Source organism: Puntigrus tetrazona, chromosome 18 (genome assembly GCF_018831695.1).
Source record: "Puntigrus tetrazona isolate hp1 chromosome 18, ASM1883169v1, whole genome shotgun sequence".
Taxonomy (NCBI): domain Eukaryota; kingdom Metazoa; phylum Chordata; class Actinopteri; order Cypriniformes; family Cyprinidae; genus Puntigrus; species Puntigrus tetrazona.
Window position 1 is genome coordinate 20,118,470 of NC_056716.1, and position 25,131 is coordinate 20,143,600.

Below are 25,131 nucleotides of genomic sequence, written 5' to 3' on the forward strand. Positions count from 1 at the left end.
ATTTGCAGACATTGGGTTTGTTTTGTAAATTAAAGGGCACACATGGCATCAAAAAACAAGATTTCTTCAATGCAATAAAAAAATGAAAGCAGATAAGCATTTTAAATAGTGGTTTAATGTTGTTAATTAATGTTAATCACTTTAACTTTTATGAGTCCTTAAGACTAACACAGATTCCATAGCTGTCCTCAGACTGGACATTGGGTGTCATTCGTACTTCCCAATTTTATTTGTAGCTTATTCCAAGCAATGACAGTTTAACATCTAAAAAAAGAGATGAAACCGTTACATAGGCTGTGTCTCTGCGGCTACATAAAGTAGAGGACTCGATCCAAACAGGCTTGCTTGTTGTTTTGCAAGCGAAGTGCATAATGTTGTGTCCATGTGGTCCCAGGTGGTGTGGGTGGATGGGAAAATGTAATTTAGGAGAACATCTAAACTAAATCAACTACTACAGACATTCCTTAATTGACTGTTTTTAAATTCTTCCCTATATGCAACATGCCAGCAGCACACTCTAGTCCTCTATAGATTTGATGTATCTCTCATAAGCAGCTTCATCCATCAGTCCATCCAATTCCTCGGGAACAGATACGGACATCTTCATCAGCCAACCTGTAAACAAAATGCACTTAATAAAGAAAAAATAATAGAAAAAACAAAACTATTACTTAAATCTGAACACAAAGTGTTCATTGTGGAATCATATTTCAAAATTAAAATATTGTAATGATGGATTTGTTTCTTAAAATATGCAGCTTTTTGCTTGATAATTGATGGATTGGAGTGGTGTGGACTATTTTAATCAGCTCTCATTCTGACGGCACCCATTCACTACAGTGGATCCACCGGTGAGAATGTGACATAATGCATAATGTCTCCAAATCTGTTCTGATGAAGAAACCAACTCATCTTGAACGACTTGAGGGTAGGCATAGCTTCATTTTTGGGTGAATTAAGTTGAAAGATTCCAGGCCAGTTTTTGTCTAAATTCTGAAGCAATGTCTCACCGTCTTTATAGCAAGATTTGTTGACCAGTCCTGGGTTGTCTGCCAAGGCGTCATTGACATCCGTCACCTCCCCAGTCAGAGGAGAGTACAACTCACTCGCTGCTTTAACGCTTTCCAGAGCACCAAATTCATCTAAGGTACAAACAAAATAATAACTGATTACAATATTTGCTCGATTTACTGCTAACACATGATTAGTAGTATTCTCCAGCATGAGCGAGAATAGTTACCAGACTGTGATAACTTTGTACCAACTTCAGGGAGCCCACAGTAGACCACGTCCCCCAGTGCCTCCTGGGAACATTACAAACCCATGACAATACATCCTATATAGTGCAAAAACACCTCTTCTTCTAAAAATGAGGGTTTAACGAGAAGTCTAACCTGTGCAAAGTTACTGATGCCCACTGTTGCCACACCACTGTCCACGCGGACCCACTCGTGTTTGTCTGTGAACTTCAGTGCTGCAAAATGGCAGAAACAAGTAAAACAGCGTAGAGTACCTTTGCGCGTAAAGATGCAACGAAACGCACGCGCAGCATAGCTCACTCTGAGTGCGTTACTATCACAGCGTTTGAAAAATGATCGGCGCGCCAGACGGGTCTAAACTTTCGCGCGAGTCGACTGTAAACATTCATAAGTTTTAATACCTGCGCAAAATCGAGTGGTGGTGCTCAGGGGTCTTTTATAGCATGTCCTCGCCAGCAATATAGCTGTGGTCAGAGCGTTTCTGTTTGACAGTGGAGTCAGGAAAGATGTCAAACTAACAGGAGAACATCGTAATATTGTGCACATCGCCATTATTCCCCGTACGCAAACATTAATGGACACCGGCGCGCCTCGATGATGTCATTATTCGAATGGCCTAGGCGCGCCAAAGAAATGCTTTGCTTTGATTGTTTTGTATTTTGATTGAAGGGAAAATGTAGGCTATATAGTGAATGATTTGTCTTTAACTGGATATTTGAAAAATAACATGGGCACGATCTTTTTAGGCAACAACATTAGGATTTTGCGTTCGGTTTATATTTATATGGTAGTGTAACGTACATTTTTTTTTAATTTTGTAGCTGCAAACACATTTTCCTTTTACTAAAAATCAATGTAGCTTCTTAATTAATTAGTTATTATATTTATATTTAATAATGATAATTAATTATCAAAAAATAAAAATTATTATTTAAAGAATTTAATAACATTGTCACGCTGCTTAATGACGTCAGACTGCTTGTTCAAGAAAAGAAGATATTTTGACTAATTTGTAGCCATAGTTAAAGAAAAAAAAAAAAATTCAGTCGGCCGTCCTGTTTATTACAGGATCATATAATGAAGGGAGAGAATGTTGAAAAGCAGCTTTCTGAAATCTGAAAGACTGATGGCCCTTTTTTTTTTTTTTTTTTTACAATATAGCCTAAGTTGACCTGCAACATTATGCGGTATAAAAATAAATAAACAGATAAATAGTTTAAGCGGAATGGCAGAAATTTTGTGGACTGAATCAATGGTATCAATAATATGTAACAATTTTCATTCCCACAAAATTGATCGATTAACGATTAAGTAAATAGACGCCGGCGAACAAAACCATAGCAACAGCAGGCTGCGCGAGCGCTTTCCGCGAGGAACTGTAACGGACGAAACGTGAGCTACTATCATTACTTGTGTAGCGCATTTCTATATTGTACATCTCGAAAAAAGCGTTTGTTTGTCAAAAGAGGGGCACTAGCTGGACAAGTCTCCAGACTGAAACCCCCTCCTTCCACCCCGGACTTTCGGTTACACTGAAAGTTACCGTTAACTTTAGTCGAGCGGTTTCATCTCTAGCTAACATTTGTAGGTTTGAGATTAGCAACCGTTAATTTATCACCCTTGAGCGATACAATACTCTCGTAATAGATAGGCCGACAGATTGAAATATAAAAGAATATCGCATCGATTGTTCTGTAAACAGTTAAAGTTAAACAAAGCTGCATTTAACTTGCGTTCAGAGTACTTCACCTGTGATTAGGATATCATCTGATCTATATGTGCATCAGATGAGTTACCTGTTACCTGCGCGCAGGTGCGCTCCGTCCTCCTAATGCCGCAGGAGCGCGCAGGTACATCATCTCCCTCTGGCTGTACAGAAGATGGACGTTTATCCTTCACTAGTCCGGGGCAAATCACTTTAGTTTGTTAGTCGGCAGTCAGAGATTTTAACTTGATTAAACCCGCGACGACCCTTTAACGAAGGAGAATTTCAATCGATCCTTCTAAAATGAAACTCGTAATTTCTTGATCGCCGAAGGACGCCCGTCGCTCTGAGATGAACGAACAGCGGGACATTCAACTGTTTTCACTCTGTACACTTTTCATTTTCAAGCTGTTTGTGCTTCAAGGTAAGTACAATTTTAATTTGGACTCATTTAGGACGTTGCATGTTTACGAATGAATGATGTAAACACTGCAGTTGCCCCCGAAATAGCCTGCTTTATTTTGCATTCCCACTACAGTGATATTGTGGTGATATTGTTTTAGTGATTGCACATTCAACAAAGTAACAAAAACATAAAAGGACATTTTGAAGGAGATCCCAAATAATAGTAATTATTCTAATGGTATTTTGAAAAAAAGGTACAAAAGTGTGGCCGTACCTTTTCAAAAGGTGTGCCTTTGTAGCTTTTATATAATAACAAGTAAGTCTCTTTGAATAAAAGTGTCTGCTAAATGGCTAAATGTAAATGTAATATGCACAATTCTGGTGCTATGTACCTTTAAGGTACCATTATGGACTTTTTAGGTACAAATGTGTACCTTCTAAAGAGGTACCGCCCCAGTGACAGCTTTTGTACTTTTTTTTTTTTGAGGGTTTTATCTGCTGTGTTGGATGTCATTTATATAATTTGTGAATTATGAATTTCTTAAGCTTTGAGAAACGTAATACATCAAGCCTTCAAAAATGTTTTAAGCGCATTAAACATTCTAAACCTTTATGTAGTTTACATATAAAATAATTACCTAAATATTACTATTCGGTATTTACACACTAAACCTGGTTAATAATTTTTTTTTATATAATTCTGCTTTTTGGACAGGATTTATTTGCCAGGAATCAAACTCAGAAAATAAATTACCCAGGTATGTAGTATCCTACATTATGTTCTGATGCCGATGACTTTGTGGTGCTCGTGGATGTGTATGATCATAATGGTTTTAGATTTTTAAACATGTTTAGCATAGATTGCAAGTTGATTATACCTTCAAAAACTGGTGAACCCTATCAAACATCCGCTATTACAAGGAGGTTTTAAGCAGAGAGACAGTGTCAAGTTCTACACGCAATCACCGATAAGAAGTTAAGTGTTTGGTTTAATGTTTTGCAGTAACCATTAAACCAGTTCCTTGAGAATCATGCAGTCCATCAGCGTGACTGTGTCTGTATGGCATCTTAAGTGTTTCTGAACCTTTAGTCTCACAGTCGCCGCACTTTTAATACTGCTCTCTTTGTGCCACTTTTAAAAGGAGGGTTAATGCACTGCGGCAGAAACGGGATCTCTTCCGTGAAGAGGTGAGTATACCTAAGAGAAAGCGACAAGGGACAGAGTAGAGTAACCACACACACACACACACACACACACACACACACACACACAGACACACACTCACAAATACTGAGATACACTCTCAGTGCTGACAAAGCTGTCTTTGTGAAGTTTACACAAATGCTACAGCCACTGAAAGCTCCGCTCCCAAATGTCTGCAGTGGCAAAACCATGTGAAGGAATGCCAAGACAGGTTCACCAACATGGCTTAGTGGCTAGATATGGTACTGTTTCCACTATAAGCCAATAGACTCAGATGTTTTTTTTTGTTCTCTGCAGACCCTTAGCACTGTGCTGTCTGATTCAGCTCTCCCACGACGAGTTCTTCATAATTATACAGCGAGAGATGCATCAACAGGTATTTTGTAGACTGTGCACACACAAACACATGCGATGTGCAGAGATACGCACGCTCCCATTTGAGGCCGCATGCTAGAAACATCAGTTATGAAGTTTTCGTGAACTTTTAAGGAATGTTTTCAATATTTCAGTGAACTAATGTTTTGTTAAGCGCCGCTGTCAGCTTCGTTGTGAATTAAGCTGGTGTGTTTCAGTTTTACTAATAATGAACAAAACGGATCATGCAGGTTCATAGTTCATAAAAAAATAGTCGAAATAAATGTTTCAATAAAAATAAAAACTCTGAAAGAAAATACTGAAAAAAATCTAAAATAGTGTAAGTAGAATCTGCTAGTTTAAATAGCATATCAATAAGAAAATACTGCTATTTTCCTTTAGTGTAAATAGCATGTAACTAAGAATAATGTTCATTTTAATTCATGTTAACTTAAGTAGTTGACTATAGGCTAATGTTAACTAATAAAATATCATTTTAAAGTGTTTACAAAATTGTTAATGCCTTTTATTATTTTTTATTAATTAAAAAAATGTTAATAAAATACAAAATAGAATGATAACTGTCTCCTCGTTTTAAAACACCACTGCACCACACCTTCAGTACTTGGCCCATAATTTTAAGTTTCATATTAAGGCTGTGTGCAATATAGCCTTTTGTGTTTGTTTGTGTTGTAGAATATTGTGGGTGTCTTAATGGTGGCTGGTGCCAGGAGGAAGGACGCTGTGATTGTGCTCAGTTCCAGGGTCTCGGGGATCGCTGTCAAATCAGTAAGAAGCGCACACCGAAGTTGTATTAAAAATTCAAAATGAAACTTGTCTCCGTGTAATTATAGTAAGGTACGGTGGTCTGATATTATCATCTGCCACCCAGTGTAAATGTGGATGAGGGAACCCTGAATTTAATTACTAGAATTCAAGTGGCATTGCTCACTGGTTCCAGTTAATCTACGTGACTATGTCTTGCTGCATTTGGTGGCATTGGATTACAGATGCTCTAGGAATAGATTGCTGGCCACAAAGAGCTCTGTATGTGTGTTTAATTAACCACGCACTATAAAGCCGGGCAGCTGGTATGACCAACAGAATAACAGGTTACTACGTATACAGTATTCATATAAGCTATACTGATTACATGCCCAGTGGGGCATTGATTACATGGTTGAACAAATATTGAATTAAATGGTTGAATAATCACTAACAAAAATTGTTTGTTTCCACAAAAAAATACTAAGCACAACTGATCGCAGCGTTGATAATAATAAGTATTTATACTTCATTTATACATCAAATAGATGATGAGCAAACAAGTCTTCTAAAAAACTAGCACATATTTGTAATCATTCAGTCCCGTTAATTTATAGCATTACAATATTTTTTTTGTATAGCAGATTTTTGTCTTTTTTTGTGTGTCAGTTCCCAACCATGGTCAGGACAGGGATGGGATTTGCCGTTCATGGGGTCAGCATCATTTTGAGACCTTTGATGGAATGTATTACTACTTCCCTGGAACCTGTTCGTATATCCTGGCCAAAGATTGTCATTCCACAGAGCCCCAGTATACAGTGTGGGTAGGTTACAGCTGCTCCAGGTCTGTTGCTATGTATGTTTTTCTTCTTTTGCTCATTTATTTTTCTTTGGCAGGTTCATAACAGTCGTTCGTGTAGAGGTTCAGTGTATTCATGTCCACGTGGTCTGAGTCTGTTCTTCCCAAATGAAGAGGAAATCTATATTAGTGGTTATCAGGTGCTAAAGGGAGGACATAGGTGAGTTTGGACATAATGTTAAATTCATATTTTATTTAGCAAGGATGCATTAAATGAAGCAAAAGTAATAGTAAAGACATTTATAATGTTACAAATGTTCTCTTTTGGTCTTTCTGTTCATAAAAATTGTTAAGCAGTAACTTTTTTACATTGATAATAAGAAATATTTCTTGAGCAGTAAATCAGAGTGATTAGAATGAGTTATGAAGGATCATGTGACACTGCAAAAATGTGACACTTTTCGAGTTGTTGTCATTTTCAGTCAAAGTATCTTAAAAAAAAAATATTGTCAGGCAAAAGTGTTTGAAAAATAATCTTGTTCGCTTTTTGAAATAAGATTAATTTGCTTACCCCATTAGCAGATTATTTTGCTTGTTTTAAGTAAAAACTTAAATTTGATTCTTTTATTTTCTGAAAACTTATTGATTTAAGAATTTTTAGATACTTTGGCTGAAAACAAGACAAAAACTCTAAGTTAGAAAAGCATGCTGAAAATGCAGCTTTGCATAGCAGAAATAAATCACATTTTTAAATAGATTAAAATATAAAGCTGTTCTTTTAAATTATTATCATATTTCTTATTATCATATTCTTAAGCGCAAGAGACATCTTTTTTGAAACCACCAAAAAGTCTTAACAACCCCAAACTTTCTGAACAGTAGTGAATCTTGAATTAATTAACGCTGATGGAGAGACAAATCATTTGGTTGTTCGTTTATGTTTTTTTCAGAGAACATTCGAAATCTTGACCACTATTGGTATTTAATGTGCAACACATTTCAATATCAAACTTGATATAAAAATTCTAGTATTTATTTTTTTTAATATTCAGACTGAGTCTGCCACAGACAGTGCGTAATGTTTTCATTGAGCGCTTGGCTGACTATATCCTGGTGAAGAGCACATTTGGTTTCTCTCTGGCGTGGGATGGGAGCTCTGGAGTCTACCTCAAAATGACCGAAGCACACAAAGGAAGGCCTTGTGGTCTGTGTGGAAACTATAATGATGACGGATCGGATGATCTCAGCAGCAGCCGTGGTGAGACAAACAGGCCCGGACACACACTCATCATCTCAGTCAGCAGCAAATTCAGGACAATTATATCAAAGCTGAGCAGAGCTGGAGACTAAGTCTGAACACTGCCATTCCACTGTTGTCTATTTAGAGATGAGTTGTAACATTTTAGGCGCACTTTAATTTTAAGAAACAGGATTTGATCATTTCTGTTGGAACAAGTGTGTTATAATCTCCTTAATGCTTTGCTTTTTGCACTGTTAGGTATAGTCTCTGACGACATTGCTGAATTTGGGAACAGCTGGGCAGTAGATTTGCCCCAAGAGAGAGCCTGTCCTGAGGTCGATGATGATTTTACTGGACCTTGCTCATCTGAGTCAGATATGGATGTACGCTTTCATGCATTGCATTATGGGTTTGAACTGAGCTAAACGGGTCTCAGTATGTATGATAGCTTAAAAGTTTTTACATTCCAAAAATATAGAAACACATTTTGATTTTTCCAACTTAGCAACTTTGCCTGTTTGTGTGTTATCTGAGCAGGATGCCATTGAGAAGTGCAGTGCATTGCTTTTCTTTCCTTTCATCTCCTGCCATGAGAACATTGACCCAAATCCATTTGTCGCCAGCTGTGTTTCAGACATGTGTATGTAAGTCAAACGTGGTGCTTTTGTCTAAATGGTGTAACTGAATTTGAACCCTGCAGAAAAAAAAAACAAAATTTAAGGTGGATTGCTGATCCTAGCTGGATTAAGCAATACTAACTGGTTTCCCAGTCCGAACAAACTGTTGTTTAGTTGGACTTTTTTTTTCAGTATTATTTATATAATATTATAAAAATTATTAATATAAATTTTCAGTTTTCAATTTCACTTTTTGAAATTTTAAATTTTAAATTATTGTTTAAATTAAATATTAATTAATTTTTTTTTCATTTTACATTTAAGTAATTGTTATTCCTTCAATTTCAACTGGTTAATGAATGAGAACATTAATATTTTTAATAGTTTCTTTTTAGTTAACAATAAGAACACCAATATAAAACCCTTTTAAACTTTCTTTTAAATTTAAGCAGTTTTTGGTGCACTGGAACCTTAAGGCCAGTTGTCTTCTAAAATTGCTAAAATTCTTTAGGAGTTCTGTAAGATGATCTCTTGCAATTATTATCTTACAGTGTGGGAACATGACTGTAAAAAAAGTGAACTTAACTTCAAAGTTAGATGACTAATTGTAGTACACTCACAGTATTGCTATTAACCTCTCTCTGTCCCCCTCTCTCTTCTCGAATATTTTTTTCCTCTCTATCTTATTTCCAACGTTCCACACCTCGCAATTCCAACAGGATTATGTTAATTATAGTAATGAAAGTACCTTGCATATAGCAAAAGCCACATAAAGAGTGGTTGTGGATATATGTAGCCTATACTATAGGTATGTGTGTGCATGCATGTGTTTGCTTGTACTAGAATTTGTAAGATTTTGTGTGTGTATGTGTGTGTGTTGATTACAGTGATGAAATAGCTGCTGGAGTTTATGAAGAGAATCAGACTCAACTGTTGATTGAAGAGGTAGTGAGAGGATCAGGTTGCAAGAGCATGTTGAACTTGCAGCTGTTGTGCTCTTAGTCTCATATCACCATAGTGAAAGAATGGGCTTTTCGCCTATGTTCTTTCTTTGGACCATTTGTACTTTTGGCTTTTTAGTGCTTATTAAATTTATTATTTTTTTATTTCTAGGTCAGATGATGAGGAGACATTTTGTCGGACTCTTGTTGAGTACACCAGGGCTTGTTCTCATGTGGGATACCCCGTCAGAGAATGGAGGGACAGTTTTCCTACGTGCGGTCAGTCGGCTTTTATGTCATAAAGGAATCACATGCCATAAACTTTGCAGCTTGTGATGCGATGTGTTTGTGTTTCAGCGGATGGATGTGAGGATAGTTTTGTCCACAGAGACTGTATCAGCTGCTGCCCACCTACATGCACCTTTGAGAAAGAGTGTTTGGGAACCAATCTGCATTGTCTGGATGGATGCTACTGCCCAGATGGTACAATAAGACCAATAATCAGTTGCTTAAATGACAAGAAAGATCTTAGTATTTGTGAATCTAGGGCACTTCAGCAGTTATATGTTAAACAACTTTAGTGACTACTTTATAGTGAACTACATTTAACTTCTTTTAGTCACGGCTCTTTTTCGGTCTGGCTTTTCTCAGGTCTGATCTTACAGAATGGCACCTGTATAGCAGTGTCTCAGTGCCCCTGTGTGTACCACGGTACACCATATCCTCTTGGTCATGTATTGGAGCAAGGCTGCACTATCTGGTTAGAAGCATAAAATCTTTACTCTTTTACAACTAAAACACCAAAACAAAACTTGTTTCTTTTATTTTTTTTAACCGTAGTAGCATATAATAGAAAACTGATAACAAATGAACTTGTCATGTGTTAAATTGATGACTTTAAATCAATTCATCATTTCAATCAGTTAACAAATTAATCTAATGTGAATTAAATTTTCAGTGTCTGTATGGGAGGAGTGTGGAACTGCACAGAGAACAATTGCACTGGTAAATAAAAACATTTGTATACTGGTTTTACAGAATACCACACCAAAAACATTTTTTTTTTTTAAGAATAACACAATTTATAAGTTATTTTTACTACAGTTTTTTGACATAGCTTTCAACTGAGACATTTGTGTTCACCCAAGAAACATTTATATTTTAAAACATTCTAAATAAATGCTTATAAATAGCAAACATATTGGAAAACCTTTCTTAGCTTCTCAGGCAAGTGCACACTTTGTATATAAATGCAAATGTTTCTTGAGCAAACACAAAGAAACACAAAGTTCACTTCTATTAAAATAGTATTTTTCATCAAACTTTTATCATCACCATCTTCCCTTTGGGGCAGTATAACTTACAAAGTAAGTGTTCTCTTGAAAATGAATTAATGATGTTTTTTTCACCCCCAGCGGAATGCACAGTAATGGGTGATGCTCATGTGACCACTTTTGATGGGCGGATTTTCATGCACATGGGCTCTTGCCAATATGTGCTAGTGAAGAGTCGTGGCAGCACCAAGTTTACTGTGACGCTACAGTACACAGCCTGTGGAGAGGTAAAAAGAGTGTTTCTTTGGCATCAAGATGTTTTGTTTGGGTTTAACAGAGTCTCTCTCTCATCTCTCAGTCTCAGGAGCACTCTTGCATACACTCAGTGGCTCTGGTGGTGGATGAAGATGTCAGCAGGCAGGTCACTCTCACCAGAGAGGGGGAAGTTGTAATTGGGGCCAGTATGGCTGTCAATTTGCCTTACTCAGATGGTAAGGTTCTCAGTTTTACATTGGTATACATTGGCCATAGTAAATAATATTAAATGTATTCAAAATGAATAGACAATTGTAATGAAAACTAAACTACGAAGGTTAATCCTATATCATATCTTTGTAGAAAGCAATAAGTAGAACAATAAATACATTGAAAAATAACCTAAACTGTTACAATGTCACATTTAAATATTTATTTTACTTTATTTATAACAAATATTGGATTAAATTGTGTTTCCTGTTTTGTTTTTCTTTTATGTGTTTGTTAGACATGGTGAACGTTCGCCGGCTGACATCTTTGTTTGTGGGTCTGCAGTCTGTCTTTGGCTTGAGGTTTCAGTATGATTGGCAGGGTGGACGAATCTACCTTCAGCTAGACAGCACCTGGATGGGTTCCACGCTCGGCCTATGTGGGACCCTCAACGGAAACCTACGGGATGATTTCCTGTGAGAAACAGAGGCTGGTCCTCTGAATCTACATTTAGTCATTTATAGAAAATATTATAATAATAATTGAATAGTATTAATACTAGTACATATTACTATTATATTATTAAATAATAATAATTAATAGTAATAGTCACAATAGAATTTCTTTCAGTTAAACATGTCTTGCATTATCCAGTCACTTTTATTAAGTGTGTGCTTGACGTGTGTAGGTTTGTTTCCTAGAAAGTGCACAAATGTATATCTTAAATGTATGTCTTAAATGCAATGTTTAGTCATTTTTCAGTCAAAGATGCATTCATGTAAATGCCTGATGTGTAAGTAAATGTGTTCTTATCCTCCAGTTCTCCTGCTGGAATGATTGAAGGAACGCCACAGCTGCACGTCAATGCCTGGAAAGTGACTTCAGCGTGCATTAGCCCTATTAACATCCCTATCATCGACCCTTGTGAAATGAACCAACAAAATGGTACTTAAGCTATCACTTCGGTTGTCCAAAAAATGATAGGTTATAGAAGAGACCTGCTTGTTTTATTTTTTATTGTATTTTATTCTGTATGTCACATAAGAGCTTTTGGAGAATAAAATGTCAAAATGATTTAAATAATGTTACTCTGTCATTCAGTGTAACACAATATTTATGCAAAAATTCACACAACATGCTTATTCTGACTTGTACATTTAAAAATCTAAAAAAGAATAAGGAAGCATGTTAAATTTTATTTTATTGTGTTGTAAATGAGTAAAAAAAACTTAGTGACAAATGAATAAAACCTAGGACAGTGGCAAATTTTATAAATGTAATATTACAAATGATGAGTATTTGGAAGTAATGAAAGTAATCTTTTAATGTGTCATAAATAGACTTTTGTCATAACTATGCCTGACAAGATTGTAACAGCAACTGAAAGCAGTATTACACCTTATTACTTCTGGAAACCAAATCAAACTCCTTGTACGTTATTTCAGTGTTTTATGCTGCCCGGTGTGATGTTCTTTTGGAGGAAGTGTTTGCGGCTTGTCATGCATATGTTAGTCCTGGCGTGTACCACCAGCAGTGCCGTTACCAGGCCTGTCGATGTGGCAGCACCTGCCTCTGCACTGCTCTGTCCCACTACGCGTACATCTGCAACAAGCATCATGTCACCATCAACTTCAGAGCACACGTCTCTGAGTGTGGTTCGTTGCTCATACCTACATCTCTCTGTCTGCTTATCTACCTGTCTAATGCATGACTGTTTTTAGGAGGTCATTTGTGAATGCGTGTGTGCAGGTATGGTGTGTTTAGGAGGGATGATGTATCACCCGTGCACATCAGCATGCGGGAAGACGTGTCAGTCAATCAGCAGTGCTGAAGTGTGTGACGGCGACTGTGCTGAAGGATGCAGCTGCACCGAGGGAACATTTTACGATCACGCTCGCCAGCGCTGTGTGCCGCTGTACGTCTAAATACACCAAACACCGAAAACCACACACTTGTCATTTCTGAATACTGTGTAGCTTATAAAAGGACATTGTTTCCCCTTTTCTAACTGGGTCTTGTTTCCTTTCAGCAACCAGTGTCACTGTTATTTCATGGGCTCTGTTTTTCAGCCTGGTGAAGTGTCCTTCAGCTCATCTGGACCTTGGTGAGTGTGTGGACAATGAGGATTGTGTTGTCGAAAATGCATGGTCTTACGAGCTTGAATTCTAAACATAATTTCCCAGTCTTGTCATTTTAGTTATAATAATATTTAACAATATTTTATTGTATTTTTGATCATGTAAATGCAGGCTTGGTTTGCATAGGAAACAGATTATCCATACATAAGAATGCGTGCTATTTATCTATTTAACATGCATTTTTATCATTTATTGTGGATATTGCTCTGTTTGTTTAAATTTCATAATGTTTTTTCTTTAGTCTCTGCAGAAGCGGTCGTATGGAGTGTGTGCCTGAAGAGAGAGGTACACTTTTGTATTTTTTTCTTTGCTCTATTTCATCAGTCTTTTTGACCCTCTATTCACTTTCACCTCTATTTTCCCCGGGAAAAATGTTTTCGTGTTAGAGGGTAAGCAGTACATTCCTCAGAGGTAGCACATTGAGCGGACTGAATGCTGGATAGATCTAAACCTCAGATACACACGCACAAAGAAAGAGGGAGACTTGGGGGTTGAAGATAGCAAATTCCACTTTTTTATTTTTTTTCTAGTCTTTTTAACTTTTTTCCAGACTTTTTCAAGTAACAAAATACTAAGACTTAGTACAGTTTTCAGGTGGCTGGATTATTAATGTGTCCATTTTTGTTTTTCAATTCAATACATTTTAATTAGTTAGATTGAATTGGTTACATGATAATTAGTAGTGCAATCATCACTATTACTCATACTCACGACTATGGATTTGAACACACCCCTTAACTCAAATTGCTAAACATTGACACACAACTCTTTCTGCATTGTTTTAAAGGACACCTAAAGTAATGTGTCTTGTTGAAGAGAATGGAAACTTTCTTTCAATAATTCTCATTCCATACATTTTTTTAGAGCCTGAGAGAGGAGATTGTCCCAATGGAAAAGTCTACTATAGCTGCAGGGGTCAGAGTGGGCGTGGACCTTCAGGTGTGGGCGTGGCCTGTGAACTGACCTGTCGAAACCTGATGCTGAACCTAACCTGCCCTCCCATGACCCCATGTGTACCAGGATGCGGATGTCCTTCTGGGTAATCACTGTCGTTTTTGCAGTTGGAACAAATGTTTTGAAAAGTATACATGTCTATTGACACCAGAGCATGTAATGTTACACCATCTTCTTCAATTGGTGCAGGCTAGTGGCTCATAATGGAGAATGCTATTACCCGGAAAACTGCCCCTGTGCATGGCTCGGTCTAGAGTATCTCCCTGGAGAGTCTGTGGACACTCCATGCTACCGCTGGTCAGTTTGTTTTAGTCCGCTCAGCTTCCATAATTCTGTTAATGGGTGGTTCTTCAATAGTGGAATCTAATGACTATTTCCAAATTAAGAGTATTGGAGGTTATATATGAAGGTTATAAGAAGGTTATATATGACAGAATCCCTTTTAACTTTTAAAAAAGTGTTTTGAAAAATAATAAAAATAATAAATACTAAATACAAAAAAATCCACACCATGGTGCATTGCAACAAAATTCAATTTATGGTTGGTAAAGGTCATGATTATAGCTCTATTCCACATTTGATAGTTGTTTTAATATACAATAGATAAAACACAGGTATACATAGTTCAAATAATCAGAAAAGCCACTAATTAAAGAACCATATTAGTATATGTGTATATTTAAGTAACATTTCACTTGGTTTCTCTGGCTCTCTCCAGTGTGTGTCATCGTGGGTTCTTTAACTGCACATATTCGCCGTGCCCAGCTGTGTGCACTATTTACAGCGACCGACATTACCACACATTTGATGGCCTGGAGTATGACTATGTCAGCGACTGCCAGGTCTTCCTGGTGAAGGTACTTCCTGAGTGTATGTTTGTGATTTTAGGGTAGACCAGCAAAAAAAAAAGGTGCAATGCTGTGTAATGATAGACAGATGTGTTGACCAGCTCTATAAATCTGATATTTGGCTATTTTGATATTAAAGACTTTGTTTGAAAGTTTATGGGTCAATAGTAAATTTAAATTAACAGCATTTTTTGAAATTTGTTATACTTTTTTTTTTTTTTGGTGCTTTTGATCAATTGAATGCATATAATAAATATCAATTAAATGCACATAATACAATACAAATATAATATTTCTGTACTTGGGTATAATATATAATACAGAAAATAATAAAAAAAAACTTTTACAATTTTATGTTACAGGCATTGCTTTATATTGCTTACCTTCCACTGTAGATATATCCTTCGGTCATTTAAAAAACCCACAGTGGCTGACCCTTCTACAATGGTTTCTGGACATGTAACATGGTAATAGTGTTTTTTGTGGGTGAGCTTAAATGTAAGATTAAGCGTATCTTTGTGTACAAGTGCTGTAAAACGGTGACGATCATTTGCCTTGTGTGCCGGTCTAAGGACCAAGTGGAGAGGTGCTTACCAGTTTGCCTTCAACAAAGGGTGTGTTTCACCAGTTGAAAGTGTTGCACCTTTAAAACCGGAAAAATTTTAACGAAGGGCCAAAGAGTGTGTGCGTGTGTGTGTGTGCTCTCACACGTTGCGGACTTCAGTAGGGATGGATAAAGTAGCAGGAAAAGAGATCTGCTTCTACCGCCACTAATCTTGGGAAAATCAGAGGGGATTTTTAATTAGAACAGGGCTGTGGTAATGGAGCCAGAGTTAATGTCAGTCCCAGCACAGAAACTCAGCAAAGAGCCGCACATAACAAAGAGCAATCTGTTCCCTATCAGCCTACGCAATGCAACCTGCTACTGGCCTTAATGACTGAGAAAGTGTGTATGCATGTGTGCGTTTGTGTGTGTGTGTGTGTGTGTGTGTGTGTGTGTGGATGCTTAAGATGCAGGTGAATAGACTTTGGTGTCTCCTAAAGGCCAGTGATTCTCTGAGGAGTCTACTGATCTACCCGGGGGACAGACTTTTCCATCACGACAAAAAGAAATGGCTGCAGTCACACACACACACACACACACACACACACACACACACACACACACACACACACACTAGGTTTCATTGCTTAAAATATGATACAGCAATGCACTGATTATTTAAATATGTCACTTTTCAATGTTAAATTACTTTGTCTTGTACTATTTTAATATGAATATATACAGATCTATAATTAAAACATTCATTGGTGAGTTCCTGTAAATAAACAAAGTGGCTCTGTAGTGCTTTCAGCACATTGTTTGAGAGGTCCGACATAACAGCTTCTTGCTCAACCAATGGGATGAGACTGGGTGGGATTACCTCTTATACTCACCAAGACTGCATTTATTTGATCGAATTTTTGGAAACCATGATTTTTCTTCAGAATAGAAAGTTCAAAAGAGCAACATTTTTAAAATAAACATATTTTTGATTCATTTTAAAGCATCCTTGTTGAATAAAAATATACATTTCTTTTAAAAATCTGTTTTTTGCAGCTCTGTTTAATTGATACTGGCGACACAAAAATCACACACTTTGTCTTTAAGGAAAGCTGTTGTTTTTTTTTTTTAGAGCTAGAAATGATAAAGTGTCATGTATCAATTGCACGATTTAATTGCGACAATCTTGTTTCCAAATGTAGAGTGTTGGTGAAATAGAGGTGTCCATCATGGCTCAAAATAAAGATTGCTACGAAAGCGGCATTGTCTGCATGAAGTACCTGCTCATCTATGTTGGACTTACGAAAATCTACTTCAGTGACAACTCTGGTAAACCTGTAAGTAAAAGACATCCCATCTTTACCCAATTAATGGCACATTTGTCCTTTTAAAAACTAGGAGACCATATAGTTTTTTAGAATTGTTTTCTTGTTATCTTGTAGCCTGTATTCACCATAGTCTGAGTTGATTTAAACTGGTTTGTGTCTGTCCTCCAGAGCTCATCTACTGTTGTGGGTAGAGGATATGAGTTTCAGCTATGGGGTGCAGGATACTACACAGTGGTCCACTTTCCTGCTCAAGATCTGACCATTTTATGGGACCGCAAGACCACTGTCCATATTCGTGCTGGACCCCAGTGGAAAGTCAGAGTCGTTCTCTCTGATTCAGCAGTATAAATTAATACTTTATTAAACATATTTCTTATTATAATGTATTTGTCTGTTTTTTTTAAGGTCAGATGAGTGGTTTGTGCGGAAACTTTGACATGGTAACAGTTAATGACATGACCACAGCCGGACATATGGAGGTCAGCAATGCACAGGCCTTTGGAGACAGCTGGGCTGTTGGCCAGGTATGACACTCCAAGATACTATGAAAGTGGAGTATGCTAAATGTACACTTCTGTTCAAAAATTTGGGGTCAGTAAGATTTTTATGCTGTTACCAAAAAAAAAGATTGAAATGCTTTTTAACTTTCTGTTCATCAGAGAATCCTAAAACATCTACCAGTTTCCAAAAGATTTAATGATTTCTGAAGGACTATGTGACATTGAAGATTAGAATAATCATGCTGAATTCAGCTTTGCATCACAGGAATACATTAGGAGTAAATTAGATTTTAAAATATATTACATAAATATAGAAAACTGTAAAATTGTTAAAAATAGAACATCATATTAAATTAAAATAATATTCCAGCTTTTACTGTATTTTTGAACAAATAAATGCAACCATTGTTGATTATAAAAACCTTGTTTTAAAAGCATTAAACAAGTTTGCAAGGTAGTGCATTCCTAAATCTCTTCTTGCTAACCGTGGTTTCTGTCGTAGTTTTTTTAATACTGTAAAATCATGTAACTGCACTGTACTCTAAAGTTACACTTGACTAAACAGCTTTTATGTGTTTATGTGTGTGCAGTGTGAGAGCGACTTTGTCGTCCGCAGACCGTGTGAAGGAGATCTCAGTCGGCAGCCGTATGCTAAGCGGGAATGTGGCCTTCTCTACAGTGACGTATTTGCTCCATGTCACAATGTGGTGAGCAGCTCTCCTCTGGGGTCTAACAACACATTTGGCCTACAGATAAAAAGGCCACGTCTTACCCACAGCCACACACAGTCTGGAAGACACACACACTGTCTGCGATGAACCATCTGATAGAAGCTTTGAGATGGTTTGCCGTTTAAAATCTGGCCACTAGGGGGCTGTAAAGATTTGAAAAGCTAGAACATTCCACCATTAACACATTCAAGTGGAAGTCAATAGTCCCGAGTGTGTGTTGCATAGCCAATTGTGTGTTTGTGACAGGCTAATTGGGATTTTAGGGATCCATGTATTGTGTATAACTAATCCTTGTGGTCCCCCAGGTGGATGTGACCTGGTTTTATAAGAACTGTCTGACAGACACCTGCAACTGCAACCGTGGGGGTGACTGTGAATGTCTGTGCACAAGTATTGCAGCATACGCTCACAAATGCTGTCAAAATGGTGTCACGGTGAACTGGAGATCTCCCACCGTGTGTCGTGAGTACAAGCACACACACGAAGAAGCAAATGAACTTTTGACCTGTTTGTGCTTGTCTTCCATTGTGGTTAATCGGTCAAAGAGTCTTTTGACATTTTTCAAAGAGTCTTTTGACTCTTGAGACCCATATTTTGACATTTCATGCTCACAAAAGTTATTTAAAACATAAATACTCCACCCCAATATGAAAATGATTGTTAATCATGTCCATGTCATAAAAGTTTTTTTCATCCTCAGAACACAATTACAGATAGTTTATCAGATAATTCCGTCATTCAATCTGTATTTCATGAAGCGACAAGAATTCTATTTGTATGCAAAAAAAATAGAATAAAGACTTTATCCTCTCCAAATCTCCGTAGCCCCGTTTTGGAGAATATATGCTGGATGCAAACGTTCATTTTGGGGTGGAGTAACACTTTAAAGTTGACCTTTTTCTTGCATTTAATATACTTTCTATTTATATAAAATCACTTTTTTGAATTTGATTTGATAAAGACTCCAAAATGAGATGTCTTTTCTTTGGCCCCTAATACCCACAGACATACTAACATTTCTAATGCAAAACCAATCCAGCATTCAGTTTGTACTATTTCAAAACTGCTCCTCTTTGCTGTCAGGATCTGTTTATATAATCAGGCTTTGATTCTGTATGCTGTATCAGTTGCAGATTTGTCACATTAAAAAAGTTAAATGCACAGCTAATGCTGTTTCATGTTGCTTTTTAAGCTGGTAATGTTAAAATAACGAATGCAAACTCATAATGCTACGTGACTGTGGCTAATATATATATTTTTTCTTTTAACAGCGTATGACTGTGAATATTACAACCAAGGTAAGAATGATTTATTCTGTTTATTTGCCTAGAATACCTCTGAAGCACCACAAGATCTTGGCACTAAGCTTTTTATTTATACATGCTTGTGTAGAGTTGGGAGAGGGTCCGTTCACTCTGTCCAGCGCAGAGCAGAATGACTCTGCATGTGTGTTTGGGGCAAATGTGAGCAGCGGTGAAGTCTTTCCCCTTCTGAGGACCAATGCTCAACCCAGCACCATTTTCCACTTCATGATCACTACTGGACTATATAAGGACAGGGCTTCCAGTAAGCACATGTTAAACTTAATTTGACAATCCAAGTAACTTGTAACTACGTCACCTAATTTTCATTCATTTGCAACGTGTCTACTAATTCTCAGAGTAGACTGAGTTTCCTGATAGTTGTGGGCCTATCAAAATAAAGTCTCTGTTGTTTTCTGTCAAAGTAAAACTCTATATTTAACATTTCAGATTTTTCTCATTGAAAATTATAGATTTCTCTATTGATTTATTTATTGATATCTATTTACTGTATTTTTAGGCAGAATAGTAGCATCTACTGATTTTTTTATTTTGCGCTTATTCAGGATTACCTGTTGTTTCACTGGAGTCTGCAGAGAGGCCCAACTACTTTCTATGTGTTACTGGGAACCGTGGGTTAAGACTGGAACATTGGCAGCCTGGGGAAGAGTTTAGACGAAAGGCTACTTTCGTCCACCACCAGGGCCTGTGGTTACCTGGGCGGTCGTCCTTTGAATTGCAGAGTCAGAAGGGTGTCTTCCTCACTCTCTCTCACACGCACACACGTGTTCAGAACTACGACCACTCGTACACCTTCAAAATCAGCAGCAGTTTTATCATTGAGGGTAAGACAGGTCTGCAAATATCTATATATCAAATAGATGCATTATCATCAGGTCCATATTGCTTAAACAGATTGTGGAATGGATATAAAGATTAAAATGTGGGGTTCTGCTAATGTCATATAAGCTCAACAAAAAGCTTACCAACCTCATTTGCAGTGCTTCCTCTAATGTCTCTAATGTGTATGATGGCTTCTTTTTGCATTTTAGAGAGCAGTTTTGTGATTCCCTACCGATTGATGTGCGAGTGGAAGTATCATGCATGTGCCAGTCCATGTGTGAAAACATGCAACGATCCTGATGCCACACACTGCCAGTTTTTACCTCCGTAAGATCATGTGCTTATATTTAGGAAAATAACGTCTTTAGGACCTGGGGGCCTCAATATGACCAAAAATAATATATTAATATATTACACCAATCAAACTAATCTAATTTAAAATAGAAAAGAACAATACTTCTAGATCTAGATGAAATCTATAATCTATTTTTATCTCATAGAAATAAAATAAAAGTAATAAAGGTACATTCAAGTAAAAATGTATAACCTCAATAACTGTTGTTTTCAAATGAAGAACACACAATAAAGCATCACAAAATGAATTATGATTACTGACTTTAATTAAAATCAACACTCCCAGATTTTGATAATGAAAACACATTAAACATGTTCTTTATCAAAGTCAAATATTAGGAGAAAAATGTGTCATGGGTCGTTTATCCTCTGATCTGGTTTAGGGTTGAAGGTTGTTTTCCACGTTGTCCCAAGTCTATGCTGTTGGACGAAGTGACCAGGCGGTGTGTTTACAAAGAAGACTGTATGTGAAACCATCATTCGCATCACTTTTGTCGTAATCCTCTCTTTTATAACCATTAATGCACACTTTTAAATTTGTCTTTGCAACCACATTGTTTCTGACATTCTTGCAGGCGTGATACTATCCCCAACTCCGACTCCTTACATGTATGTGACCCGATCAAACAGAACCACAGCGGCTCCAACCTCTGCTCCTACAACTACAACAACTACAACCACAACAACTCCCTCCACCACAACGGCAACACCCAGCACCTCTCCGAGCACAACTGCCAGTACTACAATCGTAACTACACCTTTGGAAGCAGAGGATTTAATTGGCAGCCCAACTACACCCACATTACCACCGACCACAGTTTCTTCAACTCTGGCCACCACCACCTCCACCACCTCCACTGAAACTCCCACAACTCCCTCTCCACCAACCACAGAACCCCCTTTAGTCAGCACTGCCCCGCCCACCACCACAGCCACGCCCACTTCAGAGCCCATAACAACACTTTTTACCACTATACTATCTACCTCAACCACAGTGGTGCCAACCACACCCGAGCCCACCACTGAACCAGAGACAACGTCTTCAACAACCACCGTCCCGCCTGTTACAACCACCACTGTCATTACAACCGAAACCACAACTTCAGAACCGACTTCAACAGCCATCACTACAGAGACAACATCCGTTTCCACAACAACCGAGGAGCCTTTGACTACTACAGCAGGCGTACCAACAACCTCTGAGATATTGCCTTCACCTTCCCCTTCACCTGAGACAGCAGGAATAACAACAGTGCTTCCTCCGTTCCTTCTACCCACAGGGCCTTGCACGGTAAGAGTTTGTGTGTTAGGGTTGGTCATTCTTATTGAATATTTAAATTTTATAGTATTCACTGATGTTTGTGGTACTTTAAATATGGAATGGAACAATATTTATAATGTTCAATTCTGTTAATGGTTTATGAATAGTGAATAAGAGCCGTAACACAAACGCATCTTGATATTGCTAAAGCTGAAAAAATCTCATGAAACTAAAAGAGAAAAAATAGACTACAGCTTAAATTTTAAAATCAAAATATAATAAAATGCAAAACTAATAAAAATTACAAAAGCTCAAAACAAAATTAGTCAAACTTCAAATTAAAATTAAAACTTAAAATATAAAAGGTACAAATTAATACAATAATAAGTATTAATAATGCTAAAATCACACTGTTGCATGCAATAGTAGTTCAGTCGTTGAATGAAACATTCTGTGAGCTTGTGAACGAAGTTCTTTTTATAAATTGGTCAAAAAAACAACAACATGCAGATCAGTCTTGATCTTATGTTGAATTGATTTAATAACTCTCTAACTGAAATAGAGAATTGCTTGTTGACTCACTCCTCATTAAAATCACTGAATAAATGCTTTATACTTACCTGTACGTCCACCTTAGACTTGTTCGATTTAATTTGGTCTAATTAGACAGTGGTTATTCAGACAACAGCTTGCAGGTAAAGATTAAGAATCAGAGAAGTCAGAAAGAGCTCTATTGTAAAGTATGTTTGCAGTTACAAGGATTTTGTTTCAGTGTCCCGGTCCACTACAGTTTGTTTAGTTTCCGGTACACAGAGACAACAACAATGTGAATAAAATACACATATTTATAAATATAAAGATGAATAAACCACAAAAAAGAATAAAAATGTACAGGTGAGCTATAGATAAAATACAATATGAACAGAATTAAATAAAATCCTATTCCTAGTATGTCTGAGTGTTCTAAGAAAAATATGTTTTTCCAGTGATATGTTTTGATTCATCTTCCCTGAGATATCAGTGATGAATTCAACAGTACTAAGTGAGAGCTGACGTCTCCCATTTCCCTCCCTGACCTGGATACCTCTCTGACACATTTACACACACGCTCATAAATATTCACATCTTCAAGATTAGTCGGTAATCCACATGGGGTGAACATTACTTCCAATCTTTAACTCCTTGTTCTTGAGTCATTCCTGTCCACTTGCCAAGATGTTGATGCCCTGAGGGAAGAATTATGAGTTAAGATGCGGAGCAGTGAATAATGGATGAATCTGTCATAATATAAAACTCAAGAACAGGCATCAGAAAAGATAGCTAATCAATGCATACTACCTGAACTCATCCCAGGGTGCCTTATATAGTTTTTGGCGGTGGAAGCGATCATGGTGGTGTCTGTCTCATGAATGTCTCTGTTTTGTGTCCTTACAGCCTCCATATTCATTACGAGTGGATGAGTGCAGTGAGTACATCTGCGTTAATGGACAGCTGATGCTGCATAATTCCTCTCAGCACTGCAGATACAACATCAGCCAGCCACAGTGCAACTTGCTGGGCACACCGATCCAGATCAACACAGACCCCTGCTGCCCACTGTGGCAGTGCCCATGTAAGACAAACACACATGAGCATTCAGATTTGCTCCAGCTGGGAGGTGTTTATATCTGTGGTATTCTAGTGTTATTTGTTGTATATACTCTCATAATAATTACTTTTTAATTTTAAGATATTTTTATTATGTGACCCTGGAGCACAAAACCAGTCATAAGGGTGATTTATACATCTGAAAGCTCAAAAAAAACCAGAGAAAATCACCTTGAAGTTGTCCAAGTTACGTTCTTAGCCATGCATATTACTAATCAAGAATTAAGTTTATAAAAATGTATAAAATATATTCAAGGCACATGATCTTTACCTAATATCCTATAATTCAAAATACCTGATAATTTTGACCCATGCAATGTATTTTTGGATGTTGCTACAAATTCTGGTTTTGTGTTCCAGTGTCACATATATGTTTCTACAGTATATAGGTGTTATTTAGTTTTAATCATTTATTTTCGGTTAGTTGCAAAAGCAACACTTCTCACAAAAACTGATACCTGTAAAAATAACACTTATGTTATAACAAGGGGAGGGTGAAGATAATAATAACACTTATTATATAACACAGTATATAGTTTTATAAGTTAATGAGAATATCCACAACTATAGTGATAATAACACAAAGAAATTATATAATTGGAATCACTTTTTCATCTCACATTTATATTCAATTTCAGTTAATGAAATCAATTTGTAATAGTTTTTGTTAACAATAACAGCTCTAATTAAGTTAAAGTGTTCCTCAGAACCTGTTCATCTGTTTGACTTTGTGTGCTGTCAGGTCGCTGCTCTATAATCTCTGACCTGCGTGTGATCACGTTTGATGGGAACAATGTGGCTCTGTATGATATCGGTTCTTACATTCTGGTTCACCTGCCCAGAGAGAAAATAGTCGGCCATATTGAGAAATGCCCAACCAGTGAGGTAAACCTAAGCTAACACTCTACCATGAAGAAATATGCTATTTTCCCCATATGTTTTTTAAATTTTTCACTAAATGTTTGACTTTTGCTTCCAGAGTGTGAACTACATCAGAAGACCTGTGAGTGTGTTATTAGCTTATTTATGTTAAAATGCTATTATAACCATCTTAATGAGGTTCACAAGCTTCTTTTACTCTTCCCATTAGACTCCCTCTGGTGGAACCTCTGGACTATGTTTTAAGAAGCTGAACATTACATTACAGTCGTACAGAATTATGGTCAACCGCTTGGACCGAAAGGTAATACCTGCAATTCAAAGGAGTTCTAATATATTCAAGTCAATAAAGTCAAAATTAATTTAGAATTCATGCATCTTGTGTCCTTGCTTACTCGTTGCTCATAAAAGTGATTTCTGTTGTTAAGTAACAATGGTTTGATCTGACACAGGTGTCAGTGAATCAGATTACGGCACGGCTTCCTCTCACAAGGCAGAGCCTCCATATTGACGACACCGGGACCATGTACATTATTAATACACCTGGTGGGATTAACATAAAGTGGTACCACAGCACTGGTATCATGGTCCTACAGTACACGGCTCCTGATAACACCTCCACTAGGGGGCTCTGTGGTCAGTGTGTTATACTTGCACTTTGAAGACAGCAGTGACCATGAAACCATATATGTCCTTGTTTGCTTGCTTAATCAATATTTGTGATCTTAGTGTGCACAAATCATCAATGCATCTTTCATCTAATCTTTCATCAACA

At 37.1% G+C, this 25,131-nt stretch overlaps 2 protein-coding genes across 2 annotated transcripts in view; one reads left to right on the forward strand and one right to left on the reverse strand.

The window, feature by feature from the left end:
• Nucleotides 1–95: 95 nt before the first annotated feature.
• gcsha (glycine cleavage system protein H (aminomethyl carrier), a) lies at nucleotides 96–1,849 on the reverse strand. The gene is made up of 5 exons (XM_043216845.1): nucleotides 1,661–1,849; nucleotides 1,395–1,474; nucleotides 1,241–1,304; nucleotides 1,011–1,142; nucleotides 96–615 (listed from the first exon to the last, which is right to left on the reverse strand). Exons 1-5 carry the CDS (start codon nucleotides 1,809–1,811, stop codon nucleotides 518–520), a joined length of 525 nt encoding a protein of 174 aa, XP_043072780.1. The 5' UTR covers nucleotides 1,812–1,849; the 3' UTR covers nucleotides 96–517.
• A 1,337-nt stretch (nucleotides 1,850–3,186) lies between these two features.
• otogl (otogelin-like) overlaps nucleotides 3,187–25,131 on the forward strand; it is a 32,797-nt gene continuing 10,852 nt past the window's right edge. Inside the window, exons 1-41 of the mRNA XM_043216815.1 lie at nucleotides 3,187–3,388; nucleotides 4,085–4,127; nucleotides 4,512–4,557; nucleotides 4,871–4,949; nucleotides 5,624–5,716; nucleotides 6,362–6,516; nucleotides 6,590–6,711; nucleotides 7,544–7,749; nucleotides 7,990–8,114; nucleotides 8,269–8,375; nucleotides 9,462–9,568; nucleotides 9,647–9,772; nucleotides 9,941–10,049; nucleotides 10,248–10,294; nucleotides 10,705–10,850; nucleotides 10,928–11,054; nucleotides 11,327–11,504; nucleotides 11,849–11,973; nucleotides 12,474–12,683; nucleotides 12,778–12,943; nucleotides 13,058–13,132; nucleotides 13,408–13,451; nucleotides 14,031–14,205; nucleotides 14,310–14,417; nucleotides 14,839–14,977; nucleotides 16,715–16,849; nucleotides 17,009–17,161; nucleotides 17,251–17,364; nucleotides 17,931–18,047; nucleotides 18,377–18,533; nucleotides 19,343–19,369; nucleotides 19,464–19,637; nucleotides 19,939–20,217; nucleotides 20,425–20,542; nucleotides 20,953–21,032; nucleotides 21,145–21,860; nucleotides 23,265–23,442; nucleotides 24,220–24,362; nucleotides 24,457–24,480; nucleotides 24,568–24,660; nucleotides 24,809–24,992. Coding sequence (XP_043072750.1) covers nucleotides 3,316–3,388; nucleotides 4,085–4,127; nucleotides 4,512–4,557; nucleotides 4,871–4,949; nucleotides 5,624–5,716; nucleotides 6,362–6,516; nucleotides 6,590–6,711; nucleotides 7,544–7,749; nucleotides 7,990–8,114; nucleotides 8,269–8,375; nucleotides 9,462–9,568; nucleotides 9,647–9,772; nucleotides 9,941–10,049; nucleotides 10,248–10,294; nucleotides 10,705–10,850; nucleotides 10,928–11,054; nucleotides 11,327–11,504; nucleotides 11,849–11,973; nucleotides 12,474–12,683; nucleotides 12,778–12,943; nucleotides 13,058–13,132; nucleotides 13,408–13,451; nucleotides 14,031–14,205; nucleotides 14,310–14,417; nucleotides 14,839–14,977; nucleotides 16,715–16,849; nucleotides 17,009–17,161; nucleotides 17,251–17,364; nucleotides 17,931–18,047; nucleotides 18,377–18,533; nucleotides 19,343–19,369; nucleotides 19,464–19,637; nucleotides 19,939–20,217; nucleotides 20,425–20,542; nucleotides 20,953–21,032; nucleotides 21,145–21,860; nucleotides 23,265–23,442; nucleotides 24,220–24,362; nucleotides 24,457–24,480; nucleotides 24,568–24,660; nucleotides 24,809–24,992 — 5,623 coding nt within the window. The 5' untranslated portion in view covers nucleotides 3,187–3,315. The remainder of the gene's footprint in view (nucleotides 3,389–4,084; nucleotides 4,128–4,511; nucleotides 4,558–4,870; nucleotides 4,950–5,623; nucleotides 5,717–6,361; nucleotides 6,517–6,589; nucleotides 6,712–7,543; nucleotides 7,750–7,989; nucleotides 8,115–8,268; nucleotides 8,376–9,461; nucleotides 9,569–9,646; nucleotides 9,773–9,940; nucleotides 10,050–10,247; nucleotides 10,295–10,704; nucleotides 10,851–10,927; nucleotides 11,055–11,326; nucleotides 11,505–11,848; nucleotides 11,974–12,473; nucleotides 12,684–12,777; nucleotides 12,944–13,057; nucleotides 13,133–13,407; nucleotides 13,452–14,030; nucleotides 14,206–14,309; nucleotides 14,418–14,838; nucleotides 14,978–16,714; nucleotides 16,850–17,008; nucleotides 17,162–17,250; nucleotides 17,365–17,930; nucleotides 18,048–18,376; nucleotides 18,534–19,342; nucleotides 19,370–19,463; nucleotides 19,638–19,938; nucleotides 20,218–20,424; nucleotides 20,543–20,952; nucleotides 21,033–21,144; nucleotides 21,861–23,264; nucleotides 23,443–24,219; nucleotides 24,363–24,456; nucleotides 24,481–24,567; nucleotides 24,661–24,808; nucleotides 24,993–25,131) is intronic.